Source organism: Bos taurus, chromosome 5 (assembly GCF_002263795.3).
Source record: "Bos taurus isolate L1 Dominette 01449 registration number 42190680 breed Hereford chromosome 5, ARS-UCD2.0, whole genome shotgun sequence".
Taxonomy (NCBI): Eukaryota; Metazoa; Chordata; class Mammalia; order Artiodactyla; family Bovidae; genus Bos; species Bos taurus.
This window is the reverse complement of record NC_037332.1, coordinates 103,690,051-103,701,142: the sequence shown is the minus strand read 5'-3', so window position 1 is coordinate 103,701,142 and position 11,092 is coordinate 103,690,051. Positions and strand designations below refer to the sequence as shown.

General features: G+C 54.0%; 1 protein-coding gene across 2 annotated transcripts; it reads right to left on the bottom strand.

Annotated features, from left to right (window-relative positions):
- Nucleotides 1-4,500: 4,500 nt before the first annotated feature.
- Nucleotides 4,501-9,438, bottom strand: MLF2 (myeloid leukemia factor 2). Of its 2 annotated transcripts, NM_001034456.1 has the most exon segments (9): nt 4,503-5,010; nt 5,540-5,761; nt 6,477-6,636; nt 6,786-6,914; nt 7,236-7,289; nt 7,895-7,930; nt 8,185-8,311; nt 8,565-8,642; nt 9,232-9,380. In NM_001034456.1, coding segments are annotated over 7 exon segments (744 nt in total). In that variant the 5' UTR covers nt 8,615-8,642; nt 9,232-9,380; the 3' UTR covers nt 4,503-5,010; nt 5,540-5,573.
- Nucleotides 9,439-11,092: the final 1,654 nt, after the last annotated feature.

Sequence of the window (11,092 nt, the reverse complement as noted above, 5' to 3'; positions counted from 1 at the left end):
TAGTATTCTTGCCTGGAGAATCCCATGGACAGAGACACCTGGCAGGCTACAGTCCATAGGCTACAGTCGCAAAGAGTTGGGCACACTGAAGCATCTGAGCACGGCACAGAGACATGAAGTGAGCAAAATGTCGGAAAAAATGGTACCAATGGCCCTGCTCAGTGCTGGGCTTCCACAAATGTTTAATTTGTTAAAAAAAAAAAAATGCCAAAAAACAGAATCCGCGAAGTAAATAAAGCAAAGCACAATAAAACAATGTATGCCTGTGTATCATTTCATTATATGACATTCTGGAAATGGTACATTTGTACCAGTGATGAACACATCAGTGGTTGCCAAGGGTTAAGATTGGGGGAAGGGGGTGGCCATAAAGAAGTAGCAGAAGAGGGTTTGGGGTGACAGAACTTTCTTTAGAAATGTCTATGTATGTATTTATTTGACTGTGCCGGGTCTTAGTTGCAGCCTGCAGGATCTTTGAACTCTTAGTTGCGGCCTGTGGGATCTAGTTCTCTGACCAGGGATCGAACCCAGGGCCCCTGCACTAGAAGCTTGGAGTCTTAACCACTGGACAACCAGGGAAGTCCTTTGAGGGAATTATTTTGATCCTGATAGTAGTGGCGCTTCCACAAGTCTGCAAGTGCTCAAACTCATAGAACTCATGCACAGAAATTTTATTGTATGTTAAAAAATATTGAAAAAAAAGCACAAATAAACCAGACATACTGTGCCACTGGCATCCATCATTTTAAACACTATGCTTTGACTTGGGTAAATGTTATAAATTTGAAATTAAAAAAAAAAGTCAAGGAATGTTCTATTTAAAGGACCCCCACGGGGAATCATGCCGCACAGCACGTTAGTATGGTTTGTGTCTGTCTGGACTTTGAGTCCTGGCTCTTGAGTTCTGCTAGGTAGCTGTATGGGGTTCAACAAGTCACCTGTTACTTAAGCAGTGAAGCAGAAGCAGGGGTTTGGAGGGCATCTGTAATTGTTGCTAGGCTGCACTGGAATCCTCTTCAACCTTGAGATTCTGCTTTAGTGAGTCTAGGGTGGTGGTTCTGATCAGTTGCCACTTTGGGGAACATCCAGAGAAGGTGATCTCAAAGGTCTCTTTCAACTCCACGAGCTGTTATATCATATACTGGCTTTGCTTGGAATTAAGATCTATCTGTGCCACCTTCCCTGTGAATTGGGAATTGCCCCCACTCCACATCTAGGCTAAGTTCAGCGGTGGTTTTCTTAGACTCTAGTTTTGTTTACTTTGTTCTTTCTTTTTAAAAGATACGACTTTTAAAATAATTTTATAGGGCTTCCCAGATGGCACTAGTGTAAAGAAACTGCCTGCCAATGCAGATGAAAGAGACACAGGTTCGATCCCCAGGTTGGGAATATGCCCTGGAGGAGGGCATGGCAACCCACCCCAGTATTCTTGCCTGGAGAATCCCATAAACGGAGGAGCCTGGCAGGCTACAGTCCATGGGATTGCAAAGAGTCGGACACAACTGAAATGACTTAGCACACATTTATTTATTTTTGGCTGTGTTGGGTCTTAGTCGCTGTGAGGGCCTTTTTTCTCTAGATGGGGTGATCAGGGGCTACTCTCCAGTTGCAGTGTGGAGGCTTCTCATCCTAGTGGCTACTCTTGTTGTGGAACAAGGGCTCTAGGATGCTTGGGCTTCAGTAGTTGCGGTTTCTGGGCTCTAGAGTGCAGGCTCAGAAGTTGTGGTGCACGGGCTTATTTGATCCGCAGCATGTGGGATCTTCCAGGACTAGGGATCGAACGTGTGTCCTGCATTGTCAGGTGGGTTCTCTACCACTGAGCCACCAGGGAAGCCCTCGCTCCGTTTTCTTTCATCAAACCATTTCCTACATCAGTGTCACCTTGACCTTTCCCCCAGTATTTCTGCTCCTTCTTTTAGAGACTCAACCCCACTCCATGGCCCTTTCTCACACCCGTTTCTTTCCCATCCTCCAGCTTCCTGTGCCCAGATGTCCTAGCCTCAGACCTTCAGACACTTAGTTGGTCTCCATCTGGAGAAAACTGACATCTCAGGGATAATTGTTCAGACCCTGCACGCGATCCAGGTGGCAGGTAACAGAGCAGATGAGGAGAATGGGCTGGATGCTGGGAGAAACCAGGGGTTTAGTGGTGTCTGACTCTCTGAGACCCCCTGGACTGTAGCCCACCAGGCTCCTCTGTCCATGGGATTCTCCAGGCAAGTATACTGGAGTGAGTTGCCATTTCCTTCTCCAGGGAATCTTCCTGACCCGGAGATTGAACCCAGGTCTCCTGCACTGCAGACAGATTCTGTACTGTCCGAGCCGCCAGATGGAGGACCAAACGTGCAGGACAGGGGCAGGGTCACAGGGGCAAAATCAGGTGTCTGTCTCACGCAGAGTCAAACGCATCCTCTGTGCTCATGCACCCCACTCTCATATTTCTGAGCTGTGAATCTGTGTCCCCACTGCCAATAGGGCCTGGAAAAAGGCCCATTTTACAAAGCAGGACACCAACTCTGAGAGGTGAAGACTCTTCCCCCAGGCTTGCTCCTGCCGGTCTGTACTCCTAATTTCACCCCTCTCTCTAATTCATAGTCTCCCACCAAGTCTCAGACTCTTCCACCCTATCATTTTCTCGGGTGGAGGAAATCGTCCAAGTGAGTCTGGCCACATTCTCTGGACACCTGGCAGGTCGAGGCTGGGTCATGGCGACTGAGCCATTTCAAAGAGCTGACCTGGAAATGAAACATCAGCATTCCTCCTGAGTGCTTTCCTGCTCCCTGACCCTCACCTGCCATGGCAGACAGGTCAGGAAAGTGCCAGGGGGCTGGGTTTAGGGCATTTCATTCAATTTTGCTAGTGCCTAGTTTCCCACCATGTATCTTAGCTGAAGAATACCATCACAGGGCTTGCAAATATGAGCTGGGTTTGCAGGGTGGTCATCACCCAGGAGCTGGGAGCAGGGGTGAAAATTGATTTATTCGTGTGTTTGAAGCCAGGACCCAAAAGGCAATGCTTGTGAAACCCTGGATGACTCACCTGGATAGAAACCAGGGCAACCCTTGGCCTGCTCCAGCCCCCACTCAGAACTACACCCAAAGAGCGTGGGCACTGGAGGGGGAATCCAGGGTGAGAGGTTGGGCTTGAGCTGCAGCCTGAGACGTTGGAGTGAGAAGGGACACCTACTGCTGCAGTCCAGGGAAGGGAGGTCTTGCCCAAGGCCACATGGCTGGGCTGGTGGCAGAGCTGAGCCAAAGAGCCTGGGGGCTCCTTCTACACTCCCATGCTCTTTCACCTGCTGCCTCCTCAGGAGATTGATGACAGTTCCTCCACTCCCAGAGGAAGAAACTAGGGGCGACCTGGACAGGGCACAGTTTACACTGGAAGTTGAGGACTGGGGACGCTTTGAGCTCCAATTTAGCATCCCAGGTGGAGATGAATTCTCTCCTGTTTGACTTCTGGGATTTCTGGATTCATCACTGGTTAGTTCCTTTGACCCTGGAAGTGCATCGTCAGTGGCTGGGTGACTAAGACTTAGTACCTGATCTGAACAGGACGTCAGTGCTTGGTTGCTCACGAGCTCACCTTCGTCTGCCCATTGTGTGTCTGGATAAATCTGCTTCAATCTGTTTGCCTGTCAAGGACACGGGAAAATCTCCTTCCCAGAGAGGACCCGGTGCTGTTTTTACCTTTGATTTATCAACTGACAAGGGCAGCAGATGTTTATAAAGCAGAAACCACCCTCAGACTCTCACAGGCACTCTCCATCACTGGTGAGTTCCCGGGAGGGACAGAGTGACCCATTTGCTGAGCCAGGTCAAGCAGGAGCGAATGTCTTGAGAAATTAGAGCTTCTCAAGCTGGTCCAGAGCTGCTCAGGTTCCAGGCTAATTTTCTTCCCTGGGCTCAAATTCTCAACAACTGGGGCTGGAGGTTTTGAAGAACACTGCTGCCTCGAGTTCCTCCCGTTTGAAGACTGGAGCGGGGTCCTTCCTGCTCTGTACCCCAAGTGTTCCTGCCCACAGTCCAGGCAAGAAATGCCCAAGCGACAAGGGGCAGAAAACTTGTCGGACACCTACAGGTGTGCCCCGCCACCCCCTCAAAAGCGAGGAAGCCTGCAGGACAGTCGCCCTCAGTCTCAACCGCAACCCAGCCTGGCCACACGCATTGCTGCTTCTCATGAAGCACCGACAGCCCCACTGCGCGACCACGCGGTGCTGGGCTTGAACGAGTTAAGAAGGCCGCACACGGAGACAGAGGGAAGGTAAGGCGACTAGAGAAGGAAATGGCAACCCACTCCAGTATTCTTGCCTGGAAAAGAGTTCATGGGGTTGCAAAGAGCTGGACACAACTCAGCGACTAAACACAAGGTGACTAGGAGACAGGAGGGTTGAAACTGAACATGGAAGAGATCAACAAAGCCAGACACAACACCATCAATCAACTATACTTTAATAAAATACATTAAAAGAAAAAAAAGTAAAGCCAGATGCCTACTTGGTCTTTTTTCCATTCTCCTTTATTTCATAAACACCTAGTTACAAGTTGCACAAATCAAAAAATAAAGGCAGAGAGGGTATGGGGAAGACCTTTGTGATGTGAAGCGGGCTGGAAGGGAGAAAGGGCTGGGGACAGGTCCTCTCCCTCCACACACAGCCCTGGACGAGGGCTGTGGCCCCTACAGTAGGGGATCCAAGGAGGAGGTGGGCAGAGAGCCAGGGTCGCTGGGGCCCCTAAACCCAGAGCTCACCCTCAAAGCCCCTTCAATGCATGGCAGGAGTAGAACAAGGAAGGGAGGGAGATTCAGAGATGGAGTAGCAAAGTGAAAAATCAAGTCATCCTGGTAAAGAGGTTTAAGAAGGAAAGGAAAAGGGGCAGTGAAAGGTTCTCCCTGAGACCCCCAGGGAGGGGCTGGGGCCAGTTTGCCTGTTAATTTAATATTAAATTGGGAGTGGGAGTTGAAGAGGAAAAGTTATCTCAGGGGATGACGTCTCAGCCTCTCAGCTTGTACCTGGGATGGGAAACAGAAACACACAAATTAAAAGGAAGACAAGACACAGAAGCCAGGAGTTCTGTCTTTCTGTACCAATTAGAACTTCTACTTGGGGGCTTCCCTGGTGGTCCAGTGGCTAGGATTCTGTGTTCCCAATGCAGGGGGGCCTGGGTGTCATCCCTGGTTGGGGAACTAGATCTCACAGGCCATAACCTAAGACCTGGTGCAGCCAAAATAAATAAACATTAAGGGACTTCCCTGGTGGTTCAGTGGCTAAGGCTCTGCGCTCCCAACGCAGGGGACCTGGGTTTGATCTCTGGTCAGGGAATTAGATCCCACATGCTACAACTAAAACTTGATAACAGCCAAAATTTTAAAAATTTTTAAATAAATACAAAAAAAAAAAAACAAACCCAAAAAAACCAACCTCTTCTACCATCCAAGGTGGTGGTTGCTGGGTACCTAGGCTGCTTCTGCCTCAAGGCTGAGTGACGTTCACATTACACGCCTCACCCCCTCCTGTCCCTGCCCACCCCCTGGTACTTACAAGAGATACAAGACAGGCTGAGGGCCCAGGGCCCTCACCAGTCGTAGCGGCGCGACTGTCGGGATGGGGAGTCCTCAGGTCCCTGTATAGCCAGGCGGGGAGGCCCCTCAGCCCTTCGTCCTCCACCCCCAGAAGCCTCATGCCTCCGAAATTCCAGAGGGCGCTGCTGCCGGAATCGGGAAGTCTCTCTCCGCCACTCGTCATCAAATGCTGCGGCCTCACCTGAAGAGGACATGGAGACCACACAGGGCACCTGAGTACCACCCCACTTCCCAGGCAGACCCGTGCCCGATGCAGGCTTGAGCCACAGGGTCTGAGACCAAAACCCAAGGCTGAAAGGCCTTGGGGCAGGGAGGTGGGGGGAGGGGAGAAGGGAAGTTGGATTCACCATGGTTTCCCAAAGCCATGAGCAGGAAATCAGAAATGGATACCTAGTTAAGGAGCATAATCCCATACACACCATATTTAATAAATGTTGGCTGATTTGAAAGAAATAAAGATGAGAAAGGAAGACACTGATGGAATAGGGTAGATTACTATCAATATCTGACTTAGGTGACAAGAGTTTGCCCTCCCCGGTGAGGCCATCTCCTGTACTGACTTAGCCCTAAGCTGACAAAGAGGCCCCGAGTAAGTGAAGAACATGGAGCTCATCCATAATGTTGCCCAAGAAACACGTACAGAGCTAGGGAGCATGCGTGAGGGCTCAGTCGTGACTGACTCTTTGCAACCCCATGGACTGTAGCCCACCAGGCTCCTCTGTCCATGGGATTTTCCAGGCAAGAATACTGGAGTGGGTTGCCATTTCCTTCTCCAGGGGATCTTCCTGACCTAGGGATCAAAGCAGGGAGAAAAAGCTGCCATTTCTCAGCTCACGAGAAGGGGGCTAGGGGCTGGTGGCAGGAAGCCGGCAGGCAGGAGCTGGAAGGGGGCTTACTCTCGTCCAGGTTGATATAGTCCTGTCGCTCCTCCTGGTCCCCCGTGCGGTGGTTTCGGGAGCGCTGGAGGATGTGAGCCCGATCCCGGATGTGATGCCCAATGGACATCTGCTCCAGCCCGCTATCGGAGTCGCGCACGGTCCGCCGGGTCTCCCGGATCTGGGGGAGGCGGAGAGCCACATGCTCAGTTGATCCTTCCAAACCTGGCTTCGCCAGCCGGGAAACACCACCCGAGACCTCCTCTTGAAAAGAGCCAGCCAGGCCACCTGACCGTGCCTCCCTGGGATAGGATGAGCCCTCCAACTCACCCCGCCTGGGGCCGAGCGCATCTCTGACGTCTCTTGGTAGACCTTGGGGGCTCCATCGCCAGTGTTGGAGTAGGAGATGACAGTGGAGGAGGAGAAGGTCTGGCAATTGCCTCCGGCTGTCATGTGCTCCTGGGGAGGGAAGGGAATTGCAAGGCTGAGTGGGCAGGGCCTGGCTTCTGGAGCCGGGATCCCTCCCTGCAGCCCCGAAGCAAACTGAGGACTCACCATCACCCCCCCAATCCCTCTGAGTCCAACAATAAGCCAGGCAGACCTGGAGAGACCGAGCCTTAACTGCCCATTTCATGAGATGCCCGCCGCTGCTTCCCACTCAGGACCCCTGCGCTCCCCGGGTCTGGCCGTCTTATCCAGCCTGCAGGCCTCTGTGAGCACAGCCTTCCCCACTCCCACCTCCAGGGACTTGCCAGGGGAGGTGGGACACAAGACCCTCACCATGTTGCCGATCATGTCGTTCATCATCCCAAACATGTCCATGAAGCCGCCTGACTGGAGCAGAAAGGAAACCGAGTCAGGTTGCCGAATTCAGGCTCCCATAGGCTACCTGGCTACACGGTCCCTCTCTCCCCTTCCTTCACATCTGGCAGCGGCTCCTCCTCATTCCTCGTGAGCAGGAGCAGAACAAGTGTGCCTCTCTCGACGCTTCTCTTCCCACCCACCCCGCCCTCCTCCTCAGGCTCTGTGGCTACTAGGATCCCGTCTTTTTCCTGCCTGCCTGACCTATTTCCTCCTACTTTTAAGAAGCAAGTCTGTGTTACTGGAGTCTAACCTATAAAGGGGTTGTTTCTGAAGCTGTAGAAAAATCTCCTACACATCATCTCTAGTTGGCCCTCCAACAGCACCTCCCTCCTCAAAGACATTTTGCCAGGCAATTATATCTCCCTAATGGGCATGACTCCTAGAAGCACAGGAGTCAGTAAGTTAGCTTCATCAGCTCACAGGACTCAGCACACAGCAGGCCCGGAGATTTGTGAGCACATGAAGACTCTAGGGTTACCCATTAGCCTATATTTCAGAGAGACAAATTTGGAACTAATATCTAAGGGTTACAGAGCATGTTTGAGATGGAAGGATGCAGGGAGATGAAGACTTACCATTCCCAGCATTCCAAAAGGGGAGACAGCCCCAGCCTACGGGAACATGTCAGGAATAGAAATCAGAGGCCACATGCGACCTCACCCTCCCAAACCAAGCCCATGGCCTCCCTTGCTTTTTTCCATCCTCCTCTCAAAGGAGCATCACAAAGCCTGTCTTCCACACCCCTTTCCCCACTCCTAGAAGGCATGCCACTTGCTAAGTCAGCCAGCATGCAAGAAAAATGAAGCACTGCATTAACCACCCTCCCACCTTTCCTCGAGTCTCAGGTCTGTGGCAGCACCATTACCTGCATCCTGCGGCTGGCAGGCCGGGTCCCTGGCAGATTGCCATCTGTGATGCTGAGGAAGGGGCTATATCCAAACCCCCCTGACAACATCCGGTTCATGTGCTGACGGTGAATGGCAAAGGGGTCCCTGTGCAGGGAGAGTACAGAGCAGATGGCAGAAGGGGCAGCGGTCAGCACCTCCCCGCTCCCCCTCCCCCGAAAGAAAAGAGCCATAGGGAACCAGCGGCACAGACATCCCCTCCAAGACTAAGCTGGAGCTTAGAGTGGCCACCCAGGTGTGATCTGAGCCCGCAATAGGAGCCCAGGTGTCTGTCTCAACTACTCAGAGACTGAAGTGGACGGATGTATGCTCTGGAGCAAGAGGGGGAGGGGATACTCACATCAGGAACATGGGGTCCTCGGGCTCCACGTCCCTCATGAAGCGAAACATCCTGATTTCAGCTCCAGGGAGCTCCACACTGTGAAAATGTGGAGGCTCAAAGGTTGGAAGCGGCCAGGCTTTTTGCACACCCGCTCAGGGCAGAGACTCTCAGAGTGTGATCCCTTCCAAACACTGTAACTGGCCCCCAAACTCCAGGGAGACCCTTCTCCAGGTGTTCAACATCAGCCTCTAGGGAGAGCAGAGCTCTTAACCCTCTCTCCGACGGGGGACCATGGAAAATTTTCCCGAGCCTGTTTTCTGCCTCCCCCACTCAGAGCCATCCTCTTCCCAAAGCCACCGCCAAAGGCACACTCCCCCAACCCCCGACGCCACCTTTCCGGATGCGAATCTCAAGTGCCGCCCCCCACCCCCGCCCCATAAATGACCCCAAACACTCCGCTCCCCCTTCACACCCCGGCCGCCGCCAGACCTCCCCCGGGTGGGCCTCATCGTCCCCGCCGAGCCTGGCGCCTGGCCCCCTCACCCCGAACCCTGCTTTCCTGCCGGGTGAGCAGGAGAGGCAGGCTTGACCCGCTCCCCTCCCCGCATCCCAGGCTCCCGGGGACCCTGCAGCCCGGCGGGCCGCTCCCGCCCCGAACCAGCTGCCCGGTCCGCTAGAGCCTCACCGGTCCCCGGTCCGGGCTCAGCGGCCCATCCGGCCGGTCTCGCCTCTCGTGCGCGGCAGGATCGGGGCTAGCGGCCCGGGACGCTGGACTGGTCCGGGCGTGAGCTCCTCGGCCTCCCGCACCGCCTCCTCTCACAGATGCCACCTCCGTGCAGCCCCCGCCCGTCGGCCCACGGAGCCCGAACCCCAGCCAGGCCCGGACGGAAGTGACGTCACGATGGGACAGCCCACCCCAGGCCGGGCCTGCGGAGCTCCGCCCACCGGCGGGCGTGGGGCGCACGCGGGGCCGGCTCCCAGGCCTAGCTGCTGTGGGCCTCGGGGTCCTCTGGGACTCGGGGAGCGGAGGCCTCGTTAGTAACCTGGACTTGGGTTCTGTGGCCCCGAGGAGGCTCCCTGTCAGGGTGCGGGGGAAGGAGCAGCGGAGTCCATCGCCGGGAGGGGAAGAGGAGGGAAGAGGACGGGGGCAGATTCCCCCGGACAGGGCAGGCTCTCAGTGGGTGACGAGGTGGGGCGGATCCCTGGGGAGAGCTTTCAGCAGATTTCTACCGGGGAAGCATTCATCGCGAGCGGGAGGAAGGACGGCAATTCTGCGGGGGAGGCGCTGGGGCCAGTCCCCTCGGGAGGAGGCGCGTTCCAGGCCGGGGCGGCGTCCTCGGAGTGACGTAGCGGGAGGAGGTGACAGTGCTGCCCAGGTCTTCCTCTAGCTTCGAGAACTCGGGCTGGGGCACGGAGGAGCCAGGCTAGGGATCTGGCCGCCAGATGGCGCCCTTCGGCCGGGCTAGAACTGCAGCCCCTGGGGAACTGGCGTTGGCGGGGCTCTAGAGACCACCCCCCGCACCCCCGCCGCCCCCAGTTACCCTGCTGTGAGGAGTCAGACTGGGGAGAGAGTTCTGAAATCTTTTCATTGAATGCCAACCTCCCCTTTCTTTTCTCTGAGTATCCTCAAGAGCTCCCAGTCCGCACTGATCTTTCTTGTCTCTAGTCAGGCAGGTTGCTAGGTAGGTCGAGGGAGAAGAGAGCTCCCGGTTCACCGAACTCACCGAGGGGCAGAGTTGCGAACAGGCCCAGGAGACCTGACTCAAAGGCCAAAAGCTGACACTTTGACATACTAAATGTGTTGCACAAAATCCGGCCCAACTGGAGAGAAGGGCCCTCCCCCTGGGTGTCCAGGGATTTGGGCTGTCCGGGCTGGACTTTAGACTGGACTCATCCGGACGCCAGTTCGCCTAGTTCTTTACACTGGCCGCTAGCCACGTTCGTGCTCTGTGGGCCTGACAGCCAGAGAGACTTGTTCCCATCTCCAGCACTTGCCTGGAGAGGAAGAGGGGTTGCTCCCTGGTGACTCAGGAAAAAGTGGTACGAATGGGGCTTCTCAGGTTTCTTTGGACTTGATTATTATTAGAGAGGGAAAAACAAAATAGTGGTAACAGAGGGGAACAGAGACAGAGAAATTAGAAGCTGGCAGACTGGCAAAGCCAAAGATAGAATAAAAGAAAATGTGTTTTCCATTGATATTTCTGGGGAATAGACTTAGTAAAAGCTTTTGTCTTCCAAATGATCTATCTCTGAACAGCCCACCATGCCAGTGCCCCTTTCCTCTTGCCTCCAAACAAAAGCATTGTGACAAGTGGTTAAGAGTTGTCCCTGTGAGAGTTCTGCAGCCCAAACTTAGTGAAGTGTGGGCCTCACCTTCCAGCATCTCCGTCCCGGTTTCATCATGTCCAACCTACCCAGAGTTGGATAGGAGATGCAGCTAGTCTAGCCTTCTCCTTCCGTCTTCCATTGCTTGGTGTTCCGTGTTGTTTAGTCACCAAGTCATGTCCAACTCTTTGCAACCCCATAGACTGTAGCCCATTAGGCTC

Excerpts from the sequence above, each read along its gene's own strand:
- MLF2 (XM_024991662.2), bottom strand. The coding sequence starts at position 8,614 with ATGTTTCGCTTCATGAGGGACGTGGAGCCCGAGGACCCCATGTTCCTG. Across the intron at positions 8,312-8,564 it reads GAGGACCCCATGTTCCTGAT|GGACCCCTTTGCCATTCACC; the intron begins GTGAGTATCCCC and ends CTCCCTGCACAG. Across the intron at positions 6,637-6,785 it reads TGCGCTCGGCCCCAGGCGGG|ATCCGGGAGACCCGGCGGAC; the intron begins GTGAGTTGGAGG and ends CGCCTCCCCCAG.